Raw genomic sequence first — 18,826 nt, 5'->3', positions numbered from 1 at the left:
ACTTGTCCGGCCCTTTTCCTACTCGTCGTGAACTCATTAATCACCCAAGTCTATCACACACGGCAAGCCATCGCAACAACAAAACAAGTCCCGGACTCGGTCTGGTGGAATTGGTTGACGCATACACATTTAGTATAGCTTTCTTTACTCACCACATGACCATCGCCGGTTTTGTGCGTCCTTTGGACCTGTCGACCCTTCGAGTCCCTAGCTTCTTCTCCCCGCATTTCGATACTTATTAGCACGGTTGCTCAGTCTCCCTATCCCTCGCCGTCACCCGTGGAGATCGGGCTCCGGCAGACAGGACAATAATAGATGATGAAAAACTGGGTCGCAACATTACGGACAAACGGCATCGTGATTCATAGAGCTGTGGACCATGAAAAGCGATGCCCACTTCTTCCGAGAAAGGGACGGATGGATTGTAATATAATATTGAAGCAATGACCAGAAACAAGATGAAGGAATGTTGATTGCTCTGCTGCTATCACAGTCACTATCCATGATTCTAACTTCACCGGGCTCAAGATCCCGTCCCTCAAAAATCGCTATGTACCGAACAAGTGCCCCATCTGTATCGTTACAGGGCTTCTATTAGGTGCGCCGTTATTGCACTGTCCTGACGGGCCGTGTGGTTCTGTTCAATACAGACTCCAGTGCATCGCAACACGATCTTTACCAGTTGCGGTTCAAGATTCGCGAATTGCCATCTTTCCCTGCCGTTGCGGTCCCGCCGCTGCCATTCAGGGTCTCTTTGTTGCTGGTTTCCAGTCGGCCTCCTAGCTCTGCCTTTCCGCCAGTCAAACGCCGTCCGACAACCACATTTCCGTTTTGACCCTTGTCAGTCTTGGTCTTTTTGCCAAACACCTGCGCGCCCTCCACCAGTCGGCGTTCAGTGTTCTGGCGTCCATTCACAAAGTCGGGGTAGTTCAAGGTCAGCTCGACAGCGCCGTTGACGATGTTGTCTGCGGCTTCCACTCCCAACATGAACGAGTGGTCTTGGTTGCCGACCTCATACCTCCAGGAGCCGAATCGTCCTCGACTGTAGATCCCCTTTTCCTGCAGAGCGGGCAACATCTCCTTGAGGACTCCTTCGCGCTCCAAGGTCGGCGTGGGATAGCCGTGGTCAAAGCGGCGGTGATAGGTGGACACGATCTCATCGTCAGGTTTCAGCATGTCGGTGTTGACCAGGCCTTGGATGCAATCTTTGAGGAGTGTCTCCTGGTCGACGGGCTTCATGCTCGACTCCGAAACTTCCAACATGATGGACCAATACGGGCCTTCTTTGGCCTGCATGCTCTGCCTTCGAGAACCGTTGGCAAGTTGCAGCGTGGGCAGCTTGACGTCCTGTGCTGGCTGATTGTATGGGGAATAGTTCGAGAAGATGGTCGCTCGGTAGAAGGGGCAGTCATCCTCTGGGAAGTAGAGCCAGCATTTGTCCCCTATCCGCTCGGGGCGAGTGCCACGGATGCCGACGCCAATGACATGGGTGCTGCTGTAATACAGCCCCTTGGAGAGGCTGACCAGTTTCTCATCCTCCATCTTCTCGGCCAATAAGTCCAAGGCCATGGTGCTGATCAGTCTTTCATAGTGCACGATGGTGCCATCTTCCAACAACACCTGTTTCTTGTCCGCGTTGACCTTCTTCACCGTCCCCTTCTTGCCGAAGCGCTTCTTCTCATCTGGCAGGGTGTTGGCGACAGCAATCCAGATGCCGCCTGTACCGTCTCGGGCAGGGAATCTGAATGTGGCATTGGGTCCCCAGTTACCGGCTGTCTTTTGCAGGATCACGTTCTTGGTGACGTTCTTGAGGTCAGGGGCGGCCACGCGCTCTCCGAGCCACTGACATTGCATCTGCACCATTGTCAGCCACAAGCACAACATCAATAGGGCATTGCAGAAGTCACCTTTGTGGTTGGAACAGCCCAGACCTTGAAATTGTAGGGGCGCATGAAGAGGTCGGCAATCCCAGTTCCCATCATGCGCACAATCCATTCGTCAAAGGTCTTGGGTTTTGTGCCTGCGACTCTCGCTTCCAGCGCAGCGTCGATCATCCCGTCCATACACTTGACTTGTTCATCTTTGGGTAACATCGAGATGTTGTTCTGAAACGGATACGGGACCCATAGGCCCTTGCAGCGCACATATGATATTCTCTGGTGTGTAAACCAATCGTCCTCTTTGGGCAATGCCTCGTCGATGCAGTCGTCAAAGTACTTGTAGTGCGAGAAGATGACATGACCGCCAACATCGTAGAGCTGGTCGCATGTGAGTGTCCTGGCAACATGACGAGAGTGCTATACTTACAAACCCTTCCTTGGTCACATCGGTGGAGGCAAGACCGCCAGGAATCTCATTGGAGTCGACAATCAACCAAGATGGTCCATCCTGTGACACAGTCAATCAAAGGCACACACACACACATTCTATGAAGTCGCATACAATCTGATTGAGTCTCTTCGCAGCGCCCAAACCCGTTGGGCCTGCACCAATAACGAGGACATCGACTGAACTATATCGCATTCATGTCAGGAGGCAATCGCCGCGAACAGATGATTGGGACGTGCATACATTTCGGACATTTTGTGCCGTGGGTGCGTGCGTGGTGATGTCTAACGAGCGTGAAGTGATCTAGCAGAGGCGAAGCCAAAGATGATCACAGAGCCACTGCAACGAACAGTGCAAAATGCCAATAGTATAACAGAACAGACCCTCAGCGTTGCGAAAGAGACAGGTGTTTTGGTGTCTAGAACTCTCCACTGTTTGGAACGGCCGACCCCAGCTGAACGGGCAAAAAGTCGATGCTGCACTAAAGGACTTGCCTTATCGGAAGAAGCGAGTTGGGGGCAATCTTGGCAGGGGGGATGCTCCCTAGCCCCTAAAGAAGTCCCTTTTCCATGCCCATCAGCAGGCGAGAACCACAGCCACAAGCACTAACTCGGGACTAGGCTACACGTTGAACAAATAATATATCTCGATGGCGGCCACGACGGCGGGTGGCAGAAGGGGCGGCGCTCAGGTTGTTTGACTATCGATAACCTAATCCCTTGTAGAATTGCTCCTCCGGTGTCATGTTCAGGGGAGCTGCAATTGGGGACTCGAGGGTACTAGGAAAGGATTGTTGGTAGAGGAGATGATACGGATTGAACTCCACGCCGGCCGCCCACCCTTGATACGTGTCAATGACGATCACATTTGGACCTGCAGTGCCTCAGCTCTACACAGCCAGGAAAGTACGTAACCCTGGTTCTTCTTAAGAGAGGCAGGTCTGCGATCTGTGTAGGACAATTATTGCCAGTAATAACAACATCAAACAAGATATGTCTGCAGGCGTATACCCTGCATGTTTCGGACATCCACTCTGAACAGCCTCGTCCGTGGGAAACAATGCACGTATCTGAGGAACCCTAGCAGATACCTAGGTAGATTCGTCAACCCTGAATAGGTATTTTGGGACTGGTAGAATATGTACTCTGTACTTTAGGGACTTAAGCCAATTCCAAAAGTCTCCTCCGGCACTGTCACAAGTCAATCCTGCGAGTCGCAGACAGTTGTGGACGTGAATCAACAGCCAGGACGCGTATCATTTGAATGGCCAGGGCGATGATCCGACGGGTTCAAGTTCAGGCAAAAGATTTCAAGCCATCCGCTAGTACTAAAGAATACTAGTGAACCCGGCTTTTGTCTCTTTCGAGCGAGCTGCTCTTTCTCTGATTGGAGACTTTTAATTAGACTTCGGCAGACCTTCCACTTATGGGGTCTTCATTGTCTAAAACCGGGGCTCGGGCAGTTAGATGTTGGGTTCTGTTGGGCCGCTGTCTCCTTTTCTGTGCCGGTCCCTCTTGTCTTTCCCGCGCGTGTCTCCGGCAGCAGCACCATCACTATTCACTCACTCCGCCTCCAGCCAGCCCTTTGCGCCCGACAATTAACTTGTGCCGCTTCCAAGTACGTACCACAACCGAACCCCCATTAACGTCGCCATTTCCTATTATCCGCCAGCACGAACGCGAACGCTCCCTACCTCCGTGATTTCACCATCTCATCCTTGACTCTGTGGTCTCCCATTTGACTCTCACTCTTCTGCTACAAATTTTTATTCTAGCACAAGGTGCAACAGTCACTCGCTCTATGTTTGCTTGAGCGGTCGCCAACGTGTTGCAGCCACAGTCCTTCACCAGGTCGTCCCGGCCTTTTTCCTTTCAAGACTTCCTCGTCCGCTCTCCACCACCCTTCCACGCGATGGCCGACGGTGAAAAGAAAGCCCGCTTGTCGGGTGAACAGACAAGAGCTGCAGAGCCAGCAACACTCCTCCCGACCACCAACATCTCGGTGACTGAGAAACAACAGCCGCCTGCGCCTTCACTTCATCCGGCTGTCTACGTCGTGTATGCTGTTCCTTCTCTCACGTCATGCAAAAGCACAGTAGATGACTGATACGTCCTGGCAGGACATGGATTGGCTTCAGCGGCGGTGTCATACTGTTCAACAAATGGTTGCTAGACACACTCGGCTTCAGTATGTGGCTATCTTACCAAACCTCTCCTGCATGATATACTGACAGAGTGGCCAGAATATCCCATCACCCTGACAGCATGGTAGGTGGTGTAGGAGGTGTAGGAGGTTCATCAGCTACGACAGCAACACTAATGCGCACTCGCAGGCACATGATCTTCGCCACCTTCATGACCCAAGTCTTAGCCAGAACCACCACTCTCCTTGATGGACGCAAGAATGTCAAAATGACTGGACGAGTCTATCTTCGCGCCATTCTCCCTATTGGCTTCTTTTTCAGTCTGAGCTTGATTTGTGGAAATAAAGCATACCTATACCTCAGTGTCGCCTTTATCCAGATGTTGAAGGTAAGGCGATCGATCGACAGAAAGGAGGAGCAGGATTGCTAACAGGTTATAAGGCTACAATGCCGGTCGCAGTCCTCCTTACCACCTGGGTGATGGGTGTCGCGCCTCCCAACTTCAAGACGCTCGGCAATGTGTCTTTCATCGTGATCGGCGTGATCATCGCGTCGTATGGAGAGATCGAGTTCAACCTGACCGGCTTCCTCTATCAAGCTGGGGGTATCACCTTTGAGGCCACGCGGTTGGTGCTCGTTCAACGTCTCCTCAGTTCTGCCGAGTTCAAGATGGACCCGCTGGTCTCCCTGTACTATTTCGCGCCCGTCTGCGCCGCTATGAACGGTGTCACCGCATTGATTCTGGAGGTGCCAAAGATGAGCATGGCCACTGTCTACGATGTGGGTATCTTCATGTTGATCGCTAATGCTATGGTGGCATTCATGTTGAATGTCTCGGTGGTCTTTTTGGTACGTTTCCCCTCCCGGGCCGATGGTTGGCTTTGCTACTGACACTGTCGGTGGTAGATCGGAAAAACCTCGTCATTGGTCCTCACACTCTGTGGCATCATGAAAGACATCCTTTTGGTTGGTGCGTCTATGATGATCTGGGGCACCCCGGTCAGCGGGACGCAATTCTTCGGCTACTCGATCGCTCTCGGCGGACTGCTGTACTACAAGCTCGGGGCCGAACAACTCAAACAATACATTTCCCATGGCGGTCGTTCGTGGTCTGAGTTCGGGGTTCAGCGACCAGCAATGCGGAAAGCTGTGGTGTTCGCACTGGTCCTCATCACCATTTTCCTGCTGCTTGGAGGATTGGCGCCAACATATGCACCTGCCCAGACGAAGAATTTGAAAGACATTCTCAGCACCGGGATTGGATCGTAGAAGAATCAGATCCCAGAATTGGCAGAGCCAGATGCCAGGCTCAATGGTCGGAGCAAAAGAAGCCTCTGGTGTTTGTTCCATTGGCACGGGGGAGGAAGACCCACGTTGAAGGTGTGAATACGGAAGAGGGAATCCGACAAATGGAGATGATTGAAGATTCAAGGCTGTGGAGGCTTTCGAACTCTTCATTTGCTGTGCACAAAACCGCATGAATTGTATGATAGACAAAACTTGCAAAGTGTTTGGATATGGGGTCCAAGGGTTGCAGAGACTAGGAACCAGATGCAGACAGTGTAGATACAAGCTGCCCATAATCAAGCAAATTGAACGGCTCGCATTGCAGGATACCTACCGACGACTACTTCATGGACAGGTACCATACCAGGTACCACTTCCGACCACTTCAAGTTAAGTGAAGGCTCCCTGGCCAGACTCTCCGAAGAGGCTTGGTATTATGTAGCCTGAACTTCCCCACACGTGAGCCCTGAAAGTCTTGAACGGACTGCTACTGTGGACCTTCCTGGCATCCCAGTACTACGCCGTGAGCCCTGGGAGCACCATCTGGGAGACTGTGCACAACTTGCATTGGACCCCTAGTTTTTATTTTATTGAGGGACTATTCAGGCCTTTACTAGTTAGATCCTAATTGACGAGGCCTGCAAAGCTTTTATGGCCTCTAGCACCTCTAGTTGGTTAGCTCGGTGGATAGTACGGAGAATCTGCGATATCATAGGCCAATGGTGATGTATGGCGTACAGCTTACCCGCCTTAGACGAGGTGCGTGCACCAATAATCGAGCTCCGATCACCGTTAGTGCTGCGTGTGTTCCTGGCAATCCTGCCCATCTCAGGCCACTGGAGATGCCTAGAGAGTACTACTAGAGAGCCCCCACCAGCCACCATTGGGCTACTATAGGGGATGGCCCCTGTTGCTGCGGGCTTGGTTTAGAGCTCCTAAGGGTCTAGGGAGTCCTAAGGTCCCAAGGCTCCTCAGGGCTCAGGCACAAATCATAGGTGAGGAGCCTAGGGAGCCTCCTCCTTAGGCTCAGAATGCTGTGCGTTGCCGTGATGCCGCTGCGCCGGTCAGACCCTCATCGACGTTTCTCGTCTCCCCAGAGTTGAGAGAGTTGGCTACGAAGCATCGTCCATCTGCATCTGCCACTGCCACTGCCACTGCCAATGCCACTGGCGATCCATCAATCGCATTGCTTGTTTGTCAATTTCTGGTCTCTCAAGCGACTCCCCAGCATGTGTCTTCGCCTCTCTTTCGTCTCCCGCTCGTGCGCATATTCAAGTCCTTCTCTCGCATCTCGCATTTTCCTATTTACTTCCTCTATTCCTCTTTTCTTCACTTCCCTTCACATCCCTCCTCTCTTTGCTCCCCTCCTACCCACCCTGACCCTATAACCTCTACGCCGTCCGACTGATCCATCCGGCCTGCCTCATCCTACTTGCTAGGTCCTATAGATATACTTTCTTCTTTGTTTTGCACCGGGTCATCCCTGTTGCTTACGCGCGACGAGGCCGAATACCACTGTCTCCCGGCCTCGTCCGGTCATAAAAGCAAACATGTCCTTCACGCCCGCTGACCAAACACAACTACCGACGCCTTCCGACACCCCCAAGGCCATGGAGCACGACGCGCCCTCTCCAGCCTCATACGCGAATCACTCGACCACCTGGACACCGGTCGACAGCGTGACGCCAGTCTCTACCAATCCGTCGAAGAAGAGATCGCGCGAGGATTCACACTATGACCCAGAGGCGGACGGCTCTTACTTCACCTCTACAGACCCCGCTGCGTCCGCTCCCGAGGAAGAACCTATCTACGGCGAAGGCATGGTGCTCATCAACCCAAGGACAGGCGTATCCATTCCCGCGGAGAGCCAGACGGGAACATGGTATGAGGAAAAGGTGGAAGAGAAGGCGCAGGAGGAAGAGCTTGTGGCCGCCCAGGCTAGGCCCAAGTTGCCCACCAGCCGCAAATCTGTGCGTTTGTCCCAGCCCTCGATCCGTCCGCCGCTGGATACCTCCTCTGTGGCTTCCGCGCCGGCCAGTCCAACAAAAACAGCCGTGGATCGACCCGAGTTCGACGAGGCCACCCTGGCATTGGGCATTGGCTGGACCCAGATGTCTTCGGAAGACGCAGCCTTGCAAGGCGCGGCTCGAGGCTGGGCCAGATACTTGGACAACCATTACGCTCGGCACATTCACGGTGCGCAAATTCTGCTCAAGAGTGCCGGACTCAATGCCTATCTCGTTAGAGCCCAGGAAGGATACTTCCTGTTTAGCGAAAATTTGCTTGAGGGAAAATTGGTAGGCAGGACGTGGGAGACGTGCTTGGGAAATCTAAGATCGCAACCCATCGTCTTTGCAGGGCAAGAGGTTCTGCGCGCGGAAAGGACGCCAGGACCGGAAGCCGCCAACGCCCAGCCCCAACAGAACAAATTGGAGAACTGGGCGGACTACAATCGACTGAACAATCTCCAACCCGTTACCGTCACTAATGGCGGAATGGACCTCGACTGAGGGGGCCCCGGCTCCAATGTCGACGGAAGCATAATCACTCGCCCGAGGCCTGTGAGCAAGCTGCTCGACGCAGATGCTTTGAGGTTTACCGCCGTCAATCCGTACGCCGTTCGCCGTTGACAAGATTATCACTGGCTGGAGTTTAATGCCATCCAGCTGAAAAGTCATGCATCAGGGACAGTCACCCGGATTCACGTCGCTTTCCGGTGTCGGCGGTGTACATGTTTTCGACCGAGGACCATGTCCGCATCTCACATTTGTCCTTCTGGTCAAAAGCAGACGCGCCGCTTTGGAGCCCGGCACTACTGTCCGGCACTACTGTCTTCATTCGCTGTGCAGCTGGTGCATTCGAAGACGATCACGTCCAGACTCCTCAGGGCTGATGGTGGCAGCACTGGCTCATCCCGCGCCCTTCTGCCCTTCTTGTGTCGGACGACCAGGGCCCTGTGAGACATCTGGGCCGGCCAGGAGATGCTTTGTGGCAAGCTCAACTGAGTGCCGGCTGACAACTGTGGGATGACATGAAAAGTCCTGTGAGGATATTTCCTAGTAGGTTAAAATAAAAGGAGAGTCGGAGACGACCAGACGCCAGACACAAGATAAGTCACAACAAGCAACCGTAGTCTACAGTCAGCAGACGACTAAAAAGGAGCGAGAGCCGTATCATGTATACCAAAAATCAGCAATAAGCGAATGAAAGACTATATCATGTCTTGTCACATCATGTTTCACCTTGTTTCATTCCGGGACCGTGATCAATGTTTCTCATATTATATGTATTTTTGGGCTTCAAGCAGAAACAGAGCAGGACTATACTTCGCAGAACTTGGTGTTCGCAAATAGATATTCTCCCGTCATTCTCCCGTCATCCTGGCTTCAGACGACTCGTCCTCAGCTAGAGCACCGTATAAGATACCTTATGTATAAGACTCGGATCCAAGTATTTAGACCGACCCGGGCAATTTCTCGCCGAAAGTCTACCGGTTCCAGATCAGCATGGCGTTCACATGTTGTTCGGTGTGTTCATGATCTTGCCCGAACCACTTAGTGGCAGGTAGATAATAATAACAGGTATGTAGGTAGGTAGACAGGAAGGAAGGGAAGGGCTACATACTTTGGTCTTATACTGCACTGCCCCTTCGACTGGCTTCTCCCAGGCCTGTCGCCGGGATGCGAAACTCTCCCATTCCGGCACGGGCAATTTGGCATACTGTGCCATATCGGTCATCGGTTAGATATTCGTCACACGAGAGAAAAAGAGAGAGAGAATGAATGATTGAAAACTTGGACGGCAAAGTGGGCGAAGCGAACTGAACTCACAATTCCCAGTTTCAAGACGATTTTCCCTTTGAGCAGGGGCGTCATGCTCATGATGGGCACGCCGCATGTTTGGCAAAAGTATCTAGACCGCTACCATCAGAAATCGAAATCGAAACCCATTTGAACCGAACGTTCCTCGAGAGAGGTGGTCTTCGCAGAAGCGGATCGAGATAGACTGGGTAGGTATATAGGGAAGTTCAGACGTACCTCTGCACAGGCGTTCCGCTCAGTGTTTCTGGGTCCTTGAAGAGTGTGTGGGTTAGAAGCAAGACCAACAATGGTAATGGCTGTAACGAGACAACGGCCGCCTTTCTTACCTCGTATACTCGGAGGTTATCTTTGCCCTTGGGAAACTCGACTTTCTCCTCCTCGATGATGAGATTCGCTCCGAAGGGCCCTCCCGCGACTTTGCGGCAGCTGGCACAGTGGCAGAGATGGCCTCTTCGCTGGTCGCCGAACAGATTGTCGTCGTTGACTTTGACTCGGACCGCTGGCGGATTGCATGAGCAAGAGCAGAGAGAGGGTCTGGGGTAATGGTTGCTGGGGCTGGAGTATATGGGGATGGGGATGGTGATACCTTTGCACAAACATTCCCCTTCCATTCTGGCAACTGGGTGTTCCAAGAGCGTTTAAAGAATCGAGTGAGAGAGATAGAGATAGAGATAGAACCCAACTTTCGAGAGTCTCGCGTTTTGTAGAATGAATGAATGAATGAATGAAAATGATTACAAATTCGTCCTTCTGCCTTGAGGGTCTGTAGGTGGCCTAGGGGGTGATTCCCTTAATTAGTAGGTGGATATGGTGGAGATGGTGGATAATGATATATTCGCGTTTTGTAGACAGTCACAGGCTGTCCCTTTGCCTTCTCAGAGCGAAGCGTCGATGTGGTCACTGTCCCCAGAGTTGTGCGGGGAGAGAGTCAGGGATTGATTCACTCACCATCTGAGGAGTACTAGATTTATTCGGCCTGGGTTGTCACAACATCTACCCACCACTGCAGCACCTCATGTTCGACTGTCTTCTCTGCATCACGAACACATAATCTTGGGTGCATCAAGCATCCTGGAGTGTATCGCATGATAAGGTCTTGCGCAACTTCCAGGTAGATAGATAAGATATACGGCGCTCTGGCATCCTATCCCTCATCGAGGCACCTACAGAGCCGACTCGAGTGCTGCCAATCTAGTGGGCTGCCGTGTGCAAAGCAGTTCCGAGTGCCATCGACTTTCGAGATCCATGTTTCCGAGACACCGTGGCATTTCTCGAAACCGCATGATTCGCGAGTTGCCTCGGGTCTGGCTGTCGAAGAGGAAATATTAGTGGCTTTCATGCCGACGGTCCTTCCTCCCTGAGACCGGTTGACGATGCGCTCGAGGCCATGCTCCGAGACATGGATGAATACAAGGTTGCGGAAGAGGCTGACTACGCCAGCACATTTGATAGAGCTTAATCCGGGTTCATAGCACAGCGTCTCTCGGCAAACTTGCCCAGACAGACGCATTTCACGTGACTAGTCGCTGGTTTTAAAGGTCCAACAGCCTCGTTTCACACGACCACAAGTGTGAGATGAGATTCGACATGGTCGTGTGAAGATGCTCCTGGTGGACCGCTTTGCAAATTTGTTCATGCTTATCATATGTAAATGTCCGGGCAGGCTATCTATGTCTTCATCCTCGTGATAAATGGATGCTTCAATGCATCGACTGGTGTGATCCTTTTCTCTGGCCGCAAATCCAAGCACTTGTCCAGCAGGTCAACAAACGATTCTATTTCCTTTCGTTCTTGCTCGTTCATCCGCTTGTCCTTGGGCATCAACCGGGACCGCAGGTCTCTGACTGGTTTGGCCTTGATATCAATCATCTTGATAACAGTACGACCAGTGACTTTGTCCGTCTCTTGAGCCCGAAAATTGAGTAAATCATCGAAATATTCGTAGGCCAGCGCACCCCGCCTCAAGAGTTTGTGGGGGAACTTTCCCCGACATTCCATAATCGCTCGAAGCATGCCATTATTGTTGCGCCCTGTAAACAAGATCTTGCCCGTGTAGAGCTCGAACAGTGTGCAGCCTATGGACCACATATCAATGCCATAGTCGTAGGGGATACCAAGAATGACTTCAGGAGCTCGGTAGAATCGAGACACAAGGTACGGTGCTGTAGCATTCTCCGTAATAGGCGACGCTGAACCTAGATCGCATATCTTGAGAGTACTCCTTGCCTCGTTCACCAGAATGTTGTCGGGCTTGAGGTCAGCATGAATGTATTGACATTTCCTCAAAAGACTGAGCCCCAGGAAGAGCTGTTGGGCATAAGCTCGGATGGCCTTGAGGTTGATTCCCACATCTCTGCCGAATTTCTTCAGCACTTCTCGCAGATTCATCGACAGATTTTCGAAGACCATGCATAAGTGGCCTTTGTGATCGAAAGAACGTTCCAGGCGGATAATATGCTTCTTGTCTTCCGGATCGTTGGCGGCAATGTCCTTGAGAATGTCAATTTCTTTCATACCTGCCTTGCGCATCGTCTCGTTGTTGCGAACAATCTTGATAGCCACCGGCTTACCCGTGCGCTTGTCCATGGCTCGAACAACAGATGAAAACATTCCTCTGCCAAGATTTTGTGTGACATGATACCGATCCTCAATCAGCTCACCAAGAATTGTGATGTAATAGCCCTCTGGATCATCCCAATTGTCCATCATGTTGACATCCAATGCTTGAGCGATTTTGGTCTCCTCTTTGGGCTTCGGTGCAGCGTCCGCAAACATGTCGTCGTCATCTTCCTCGGCAAACATGTCGAAATCGGTAGCCTGTTTGGAAGTACTTTGAGATGACGCATGTGTTTGCTCGAGCACATGTTGATCGGCCTGTTCCAGGGACTTGTCATCCTCCTTGAACATACTTTTATCATGGCGAGCTCTTTCATCCTCCATGTCCACGGTGGGGTCATAGTCTGCAGCTGAAGGGTCATCCCCCGCAGGAGAGCCTCTACCAGAGTTAGTCAAGTCTGCATCTGCATCGAAGTTGACTTCGGCGGGAGATTGAACAGCAGAGATCTCTCGCGGCGTGCGCGGCGACGAGCTAGTGGGCGATTCTGGAAATGTTAGAATCATGCGCTGCTGGGTTTGGGTGGTATCAGACTTACCAGACCGTTGTGGAGTGGACACATCAGTGTCAGGCGCAGGACTGGCACGAGTTGAACCCCCTCCTAGGTGAAGGGCCTGGGCCAACAGAGGCGGAGCCTGACCGCGGTATTTGTTCTTGATCGCTTCGCGACGCTTCCGACGTTCCTCGATGAGGGCTGCTTCGTCAACCACTTTGGGTTCCTCAACACCGTCAGTCATGCTCTCTGCTTGCACAGCGCCCGAATATTCAGATCGATCTCTGATCTGATCGACCCCTGTCTCAGATGGCGGTGCGCCGGGCCTGGATACGTTAGAGCCGGTGTTGAACCGAACGGCTTTCCCCCGGTGCGATGATGCCGTATCTGTGGCCATACCCGGCGCTCGTTGCCTGCCCGACCTTCCTTGGTCGGTTTCACTCCTGTCAACTGCATTGTCTGGTCTGTCTTTTCCGCTGTCTCCAGCTCGCGAATGCCTATAAGGTGATCGACTTCTGCTCCGGCTGCGAGAGTACGTGCGATATCGTTTGGAACCTCGGTCTTCATAGGAGTCATGCCGTTGATGGGCGTACCTGCCAGACTCGTGTTTGACGTCGGAAATCCGCACGTCATTGATCGGTCTACCTCTGTAATGGTCGTTCTCTCGTGGACGCTTCTCACCCCTGGACGCTCGATAGGGTGATCTCGAGCGTGATCGGTGCGATCTGGATGGGCCATGCGATGAAAAGTAAGGTCTAGTATGACGGTCAATCTTGCTGTTATTGCGGGAAGATGGTATGTTCTTTGCCTTCGTGTCCGAGTCTGAGCTGAGGACTTCGCCCTCAGATTGGCTCGGAGATCTCGAAGCCATGATAAAAATGTGCAGATGTAGGCCGGGACTGAAACCTAGCCTTCAGTTGAACGAAGTGGTTAGCCACGAATTCAGATATGGGAAAATTGCAGCTGTAGAGCCCGACCGGTGTCGTCCCGCCGTATCCTCCTCAATTCCGCAAAGAGAGCATATGCATATGCCCCAGAGTAGATGCGCACCAGTAGGTAGTAGAGCAAGGAGACAAAGAGTGTCCTGTTAAGAAGAGCAACAGAGATAGTTTGACTTTGAGTTGCAGTTGGAGTTGCCGCAAGGATGAAGTCAAGCAGCCACATAAAACCAGGTGCCAGTGTAGCCAGTCCATTGCCGCTTTAGTCGACAGTTGTTCCAATAGTTACTAGTGTACTAGTCTATACTAATGCACATCACTCAGGCTGCACATATTCAGTACTAGTGCTACTAGTAGGTACCTAGATTAGGTAACGCTGACTGGCACGTGATTGGGAAGATTGACTAGAGCCAATCCCTGCGATTCGAGACCGTCGCTAGGCTAGTACGTACCATGGAATGGAAAAGTACGTTGCTCAGTCCATCACACTTGGAATACACACCGTATTGTGACTACTCGACCACTTTGAACCCAATTAGATACCATCTGGGTCCCCAGTTATACACTCAAAGTTTCAGCATCATCATGGGTGGTCAAAGTCGTGAAGGTGCGTCGTTTGCGACACATCTGGCTTAATGCAAAACTGACTCTCAACAGGCGGCAAAGTCAAGCCGCTTAAAGCACCAAAGAAGGAAAAGAGAGAAATGGACGAGGATGAAATCGCCTTCAAGGCCAAGCAAGCCGCAGGTACGAATCCTTGCACCTCAGTACACAGTCCAGCTCGACTCAGAGCCCGCTAACCCGTCCGCGCAGATGCCAAAGCACGAAAAGAACTAGCGGAGAAAGCGAAGGGCAAAGGGCCGTTGAACGCCGGCCAACAGGGCATCAAGAAGAGCGGAAAGAAATAAAGGATCTGCGGCACTGGCAGTACGTGGGAGTTTTGTAACGAGCAGATGAAAGCGCGGCGCAGATGGATTCTGGTGTTTCCGGGCTTTAAGAGCAACATCATGATGAAAGGATGGCCGTGAATCCAGCCACACTGGTCTGGTTCATTCTTCTCAGATTGGGAGACGTCAATTCTGCATGGCTACAGAAAGGAGCATTTCGTGAGTTGTGGACCAGCCACAATAACGGCGTGTTGAGATGCACCACAGACTTTCGATACGGATGCTCTGTGGGGAGGAGATGCAAGGCTGTCACCCAGCTGGATAGGACGTCTTGAGAGGATTACACCCAGGAGTTTGTGAAAGTTTGCAGATGAATGCCTCAGCCATGGACGCTGTACTCCATCATTGTTGGCATGACAAAGATGGCAGTGCTGGCTGTGACTCTGGTAGGTATAATGAAATTGTTGCGCTCACTCTCTCTGTTCAGCCGGTGCAGCTGAGCAGTTGCAGTTGTGAAAGTGGTTGCCGTCTGTATCATGTGCTTTGCTTTGGTTGATTGAACGCGCATTTCTGTCTCTGTTCTATTTCCCACATTCAATCTGCAACTGCACGCATCTTGGGTTCGACTCTTCATGCCCTGCCAACTTTCGTCCTACAGATCAATTTCTTCTTGCCTTTTGTCCAAAGCGAGCCAGATCATATTCGAGCAGCAGGTCTCCTTTTCTTCTTGTTCCGCTCCCCATCTTTCTCCGCCTCGTTCTGCAACTCGCCTCATTGCAGTCATGGAAACCGGCTCTCCTCCTCCCGAGCCGCGCGAAGACCGTGGTCCTCGTATCCCTCCTGCAAAACTCGCAACGTAAGGCCCGGCCCTTACAGGAAACCGTCCAACAGTCTAGGTATCAAGCTGACGCACAAGGATTACAGTATCAAGGCCGAACCTACTATCTCTATTTTCTACAAGCCCACCAAATCCGCAGCACTCCAACTCCTCGACGGCAAATTCCCACAAGATGCAGCTATGGTCTTCTGTGACCGCATCCGCCGCGAGCTCTTGGACAACAGTGGCACCAAATCCTTCACGGTCACTGGGAACGATGTAACTGGCTTGAACGAGGTTTTGGCATGGATCAAGCAGTGTGTTTCTGAGGGAAGCATCATCAAGTACAAGGATGTAAGTATGCTCACCGATTTCCAGGATTTGAGACAACACAACAGACCCTGTGCCATCTTCGTCTTTGCTAAACAACTTTCAGCTTAGCGACGACACTCCCAACCTCCTGACCGCCTATGCCAATGTCATTGTCTCCGCCACCTACCTGGGCATCCCTGCGCGTGACCTTGCTGAAGGCCTGACGAAGCGAATGCAGGCAATCGCACGCAGAGTCTTGATGAGCTGGGATGAAGTTGAGTGGTTCTACAATTCGCCAGCCTTGAGAGCATGTGGTGACTCCGTCCGCGAAGTTGCAGCTGCCAGCATTTTCTGGGCGTGGTGGAATCGGAAGCTTGACGATGAGGAAACCCCTGACGACATGATGTTTCTCGACGTCTTGAGGCAGGAGATCTCGAAGCTCAATGACGACTTGCACAACTGGTGTGATCGCAACGAGCAGGCTATCCGCGCCAAATGGGAAGAAAAGAAGAATGGTAGAGCTGCAGAGACTGCAGGAGCCGACAGTTTTCAGAACGACGGATTGACGTCTCGCGGTGTAGGCGGTGGTTGGGACGACACTGCTGCTTCTCCTACTGGTGCTGGTGCAGGGTCGGGCGGTTGGGACGACGAGAATTCTCCTCCTGCTGCGAAAGCTAGCAATGACGCCGACGGGGATGAGTTGGCGGTCCAGGAAACTTCAAATACAGGTGACGCTGCAGGTCAGGCCAGTCGTGACGGGGAAGCAAATCCTGATCGCTCGTCTGGTGTTGACTCCGCTATCGATGTGGGCACAGGTTCAGGGTCCCCCGCATCTGCTGTCGACAAGAGCACCGGCTATGACCTCCCAGAGCAGAAAGACCATGCTGCAGGACCCGGGGAGCATCAAGACACGGCATCGTACGGCGTTGTTGGCGACGACCTGGGCGCGGACGGCGGCGACTGGGCGGACGAAGTCAATCAGCACGATACGACTACCCTGCAAGGATGGTAGGCATTGTCGGCCCTGTTGTCCGACCAAGCTGAAAGTGAGAAAACTTCTTGAACGGCTGGTCAATGTGCGTGACGCCGTTACGCTGAAGAAATGGGAGGGAGAAACGTCTGGGCAGGCTTCAAAGCCGTGATGGACACCTACTCGATGTTGTAGAAAGAACAAGAAGAGTCCAGGCAACCTCGGCTCAAAGGGTCAGTTCGTGCTCTCCCAGAGTTCGTACCACGAGTCCAGCTCAACAATGCCGCCCGGGCTACCATCCATAGATCAGGCAGACTGAACAGCTCCTGGTGCAAAGACCAATCTCCCCTATGCATGGCTTTCGCCCAGATTGTTAAGTGCTGCTGCCCTCCACTCTTGCGTGGGTAGTGAAGTAGACGTCAAATGGTGACGGCTCGATGGTAAGATTTTAGGTTTGTGATTATATATTCGACAAATCGTTGTTTATCACGAAAGAACCCATACCAGTCACAGCACCACACCTCTCCCAACATGTTAGAACCGCCACGACACCTACGCACTTTAGCAACGTAGATCCGTGTGCACTGTGTCCTACTCTCAGCGAACAACAGTCCTAGCTTGATGAGTGCTAATGCAGCTTCTTTTCTGCAGTCCGCCCTTTCTTATACCACGCGGCAGGCGAACCTGGGAGGTCCATGCTCGAGGGCGGGTGGCTGCTCCGTCTTGCAGACAAGTATGCAGCATGGATTGGCAGTAAGGGTGCAAAAAGGTAGGTATCCAGCATTACAAGCACTCTATGTAACGCATTCAAGAACTCCAGATGCTAGACAGGTACATGTACAACCTGCCTTGCAGACTCCATTCAATGCTTCAGCACGCTTGATCCCGTTCCACAGCCCAGCAAGACACCCTGCATCCATCTGCCTCTAATCCACCAAGCCTGAAAGCGTTTCGAGAATGGTGAAGGATAGCAGAGAACCTCTTTCGTGGTGTCGAGCAGCGGTCCAATGTCTCTGACAAAACTTCGTCCATTTCCGTTAGGCGCAACAAAGATTGTGTATAACACTTCCGCTTAATTCTTCAAGCCTGTAAGGCCCGTCAGGGTATTCAGGAGTTCCTGAACCAGGGCAGTGACCTCAGACACAAGATCGTTGCCATTAATTCCTCCAAGTGATTCAACGTCCGCAAGAAGCGTCTGCACTGCAGAAATGGTTGTGGTCAAGTCTAGGGAGACTCCTTGTGACGACGCAGAGACACCGACATCACCGAGGGTATTATTCAATTGACTGATGAGGCCTTGGAGAGTTGATCGTGCCGAGCCCAGGGTCCCATCGACATCCGTCTCAGCTTCACTGAGCAGCTGGTTGATCGCGGCGTCAAGACCGTTGACGGTGTTGGTGACGATGGACAAGATGCCGGTCACCGTCGCGAGAACGTCACCGACGAGGTGGGTCACGGGAGATAAGTCGATGAGCGCACGCTTCAAAGTGGCCACGTCGACCATGGGTGCCGCATTCCGCTTGGCTGGCTCAAGGGCCTTGCTACCTGGTGCAGCTAGGAATAGTTTAGTATGGCTGAGTCAATGGGGTAGAAGAGAAATCTACCATTGAGAGGGACGGCAAGAGCAGAGGCCGTAAAAAGAAGTGCGGTGAAGACAGCTGCGGGACGCATGGTGCTTGATGGAACAAATTGCTGATATGCTTGATGAGCGAGCGGGAAAAGAAAGGTATTAATGATTGACTTCGGGTCAGACTTGTAGCAGACTCAATGATGTGTGATAGAGGAAAGTAACGAAGAGAACGAAGAACAGACAACAGACCAGCTGAGCCTTTAAATACACCCATGGTCTTTGCTGGTGGAAACGGTTCGCTTGAAGTGCACGACCTCTGAAATTCGAACCTGCCTCAGGAGAGTCAAGCCTTGGACCTTTTCGACTAGCAAGATGATGTTGTCGTGCTGGTTTCAAACCCGTGCTGAAGATGGTGCCGTCCTGAGCAGGACCATTCGAATGCTCCTCATCCATCACACGGCATTGGTAATGACGATCCCTTTGGACCAGTCCAACGTCGTCGATGGCTTAATCTTGGGTATCCCAGATACGGTTGGATCTGCGAAGCCACAACTCCTCCGGGTGAGCATGACACGCAGTAGTGGAACCATGGATGTCTCCGAGTCATGGGGAGAGATTGGAAGATGAGACCACAAGCGAGGAGAAT

General features: G+C 52.2%; 8 protein-coding genes across 8 annotated transcripts; 4 read left to right on the top strand and 4 right to left on the bottom strand.

Moving 5' to 3' along the window:
* Positions 1-675: 675 nt before the first annotated feature.
* Positions 676-2,523, bottom strand: A1O1_04721 (uncharacterized protein; the record flags this gene model as incomplete). The annotated part of the gene is made up of 4 exons (XM_007725610.1): positions 676-1,854; positions 1,908-2,258; positions 2,308-2,388; positions 2,443-2,523. 4 exons carry the CDS (start codon positions 2,521-2,523, stop codon positions 676-678), a joined length of 1,692 nt encoding a protein of 563 aa, XP_007723800.1.
* A 1,716-nt stretch (positions 2,524-4,239) lies between these two features.
* A1O1_04720 (uncharacterized protein) lies at positions 4,240-5,740 on the top strand (the record flags this gene model as incomplete). The annotated part of the gene is made up of 6 exons (XM_007725609.1): positions 4,240-4,385; positions 4,448-4,515; positions 4,571-4,595; positions 4,661-4,859; positions 4,913-5,320; positions 5,378-5,740. The coding sequence occupies 6 exons, from the start codon at positions 4,240-4,242 to the stop codon at positions 5,738-5,740; spliced, it is 1,209 nt and encodes a 402-aa protein (XP_007723799.1).
* Positions 5,741-7,308: 1,568 nt separating this feature from the next.
* On the top strand, positions 7,309-8,268 carry A1O1_04719 (uncharacterized protein; the record flags this gene model as incomplete). Its single annotated transcript, XM_007725608.1, has 1 exon — positions 7,309-8,268. One exon carries the CDS (start codon positions 7,309-7,311, stop codon positions 8,266-8,268), a length of 960 nt encoding a protein of 319 aa, XP_007723798.1.
* Positions 8,269-9,382: 1,114 nt separating this feature from the next.
* A1O1_04718 (uncharacterized protein) lies at positions 9,383-10,190 on the bottom strand (the record flags this gene model as incomplete). Its single annotated transcript, XM_007725607.1, has 5 exons — positions 9,383-9,478; positions 9,589-9,670; positions 9,796-9,830; positions 9,906-10,078; positions 10,166-10,190. Coding segments are annotated over 5 exons (411 nt in total), but the record flags the coding sequence as incomplete, so codon positions are not given.
* Positions 10,191-11,247: 1,057 nt separating this feature from the next.
* Positions 11,248-13,557, bottom strand: A1O1_04717 (CMGC/DYRK/PRP4 protein kinase; the record flags this gene model as incomplete). Its single annotated transcript, XM_007725606.1, has 2 exons — positions 11,248-12,680; positions 12,732-13,557. 2 exons carry the CDS (start codon positions 13,555-13,557, stop codon positions 11,248-11,250), a joined length of 2,259 nt encoding a protein of 752 aa, XP_007723796.1.
* A 652-nt stretch (positions 13,558-14,209) lies between these two features.
* A1O1_04716 (uncharacterized protein) lies at positions 14,210-14,532 on the top strand (the record flags this gene model as incomplete). Its single annotated transcript, XM_007725605.1, has 3 exons — positions 14,210-14,231; positions 14,282-14,371; positions 14,438-14,532. The coding sequence occupies 3 exons, from the start codon at positions 14,210-14,212 to the stop codon at positions 14,530-14,532; spliced, it is 207 nt and encodes a 68-aa protein (XP_007723795.1).
* Positions 14,533-15,293: 761 nt separating this feature from the next.
* On the top strand, positions 15,294-16,652 carry A1O1_04715 (uncharacterized protein; the record flags this gene model as incomplete). Its single annotated transcript, XM_007725604.1, has 3 exons — positions 15,294-15,367; positions 15,436-15,682; positions 15,765-16,652. The coding sequence occupies 3 exons, from the start codon at positions 15,294-15,296 to the stop codon at positions 16,650-16,652; spliced, it is 1,209 nt and encodes a 402-aa protein (XP_007723794.1).
* A 1,030-nt stretch (positions 16,653-17,682) lies between these two features.
* Positions 17,683-18,281, bottom strand: A1O1_04714 (uncharacterized protein; the record flags this gene model as incomplete). Its single annotated transcript, XM_007725603.1, has 2 exons — positions 17,683-18,164; positions 18,215-18,281. The coding sequence occupies 2 exons, from the start codon at positions 18,279-18,281 to the stop codon at positions 17,683-17,685; spliced, it is 549 nt and encodes a 182-aa protein (XP_007723793.1).
* Positions 18,282-18,826: the final 545 nt, after the last annotated feature.

The sequence above is a fragment of the Capronia coronata genome (assembly GCF_000585585.1).
Source record: "Capronia coronata CBS 617.96 chromosome Unknown acBCG-supercont1.4, whole genome shotgun sequence".
NCBI classification, from domain to species: domain Eukaryota; kingdom Fungi; phylum Ascomycota; class Eurotiomycetes; order Chaetothyriales; family Herpotrichiellaceae; genus Capronia; species Capronia coronata.
This window is presented reverse-complemented; position numbering and strand designations above follow the sequence as displayed.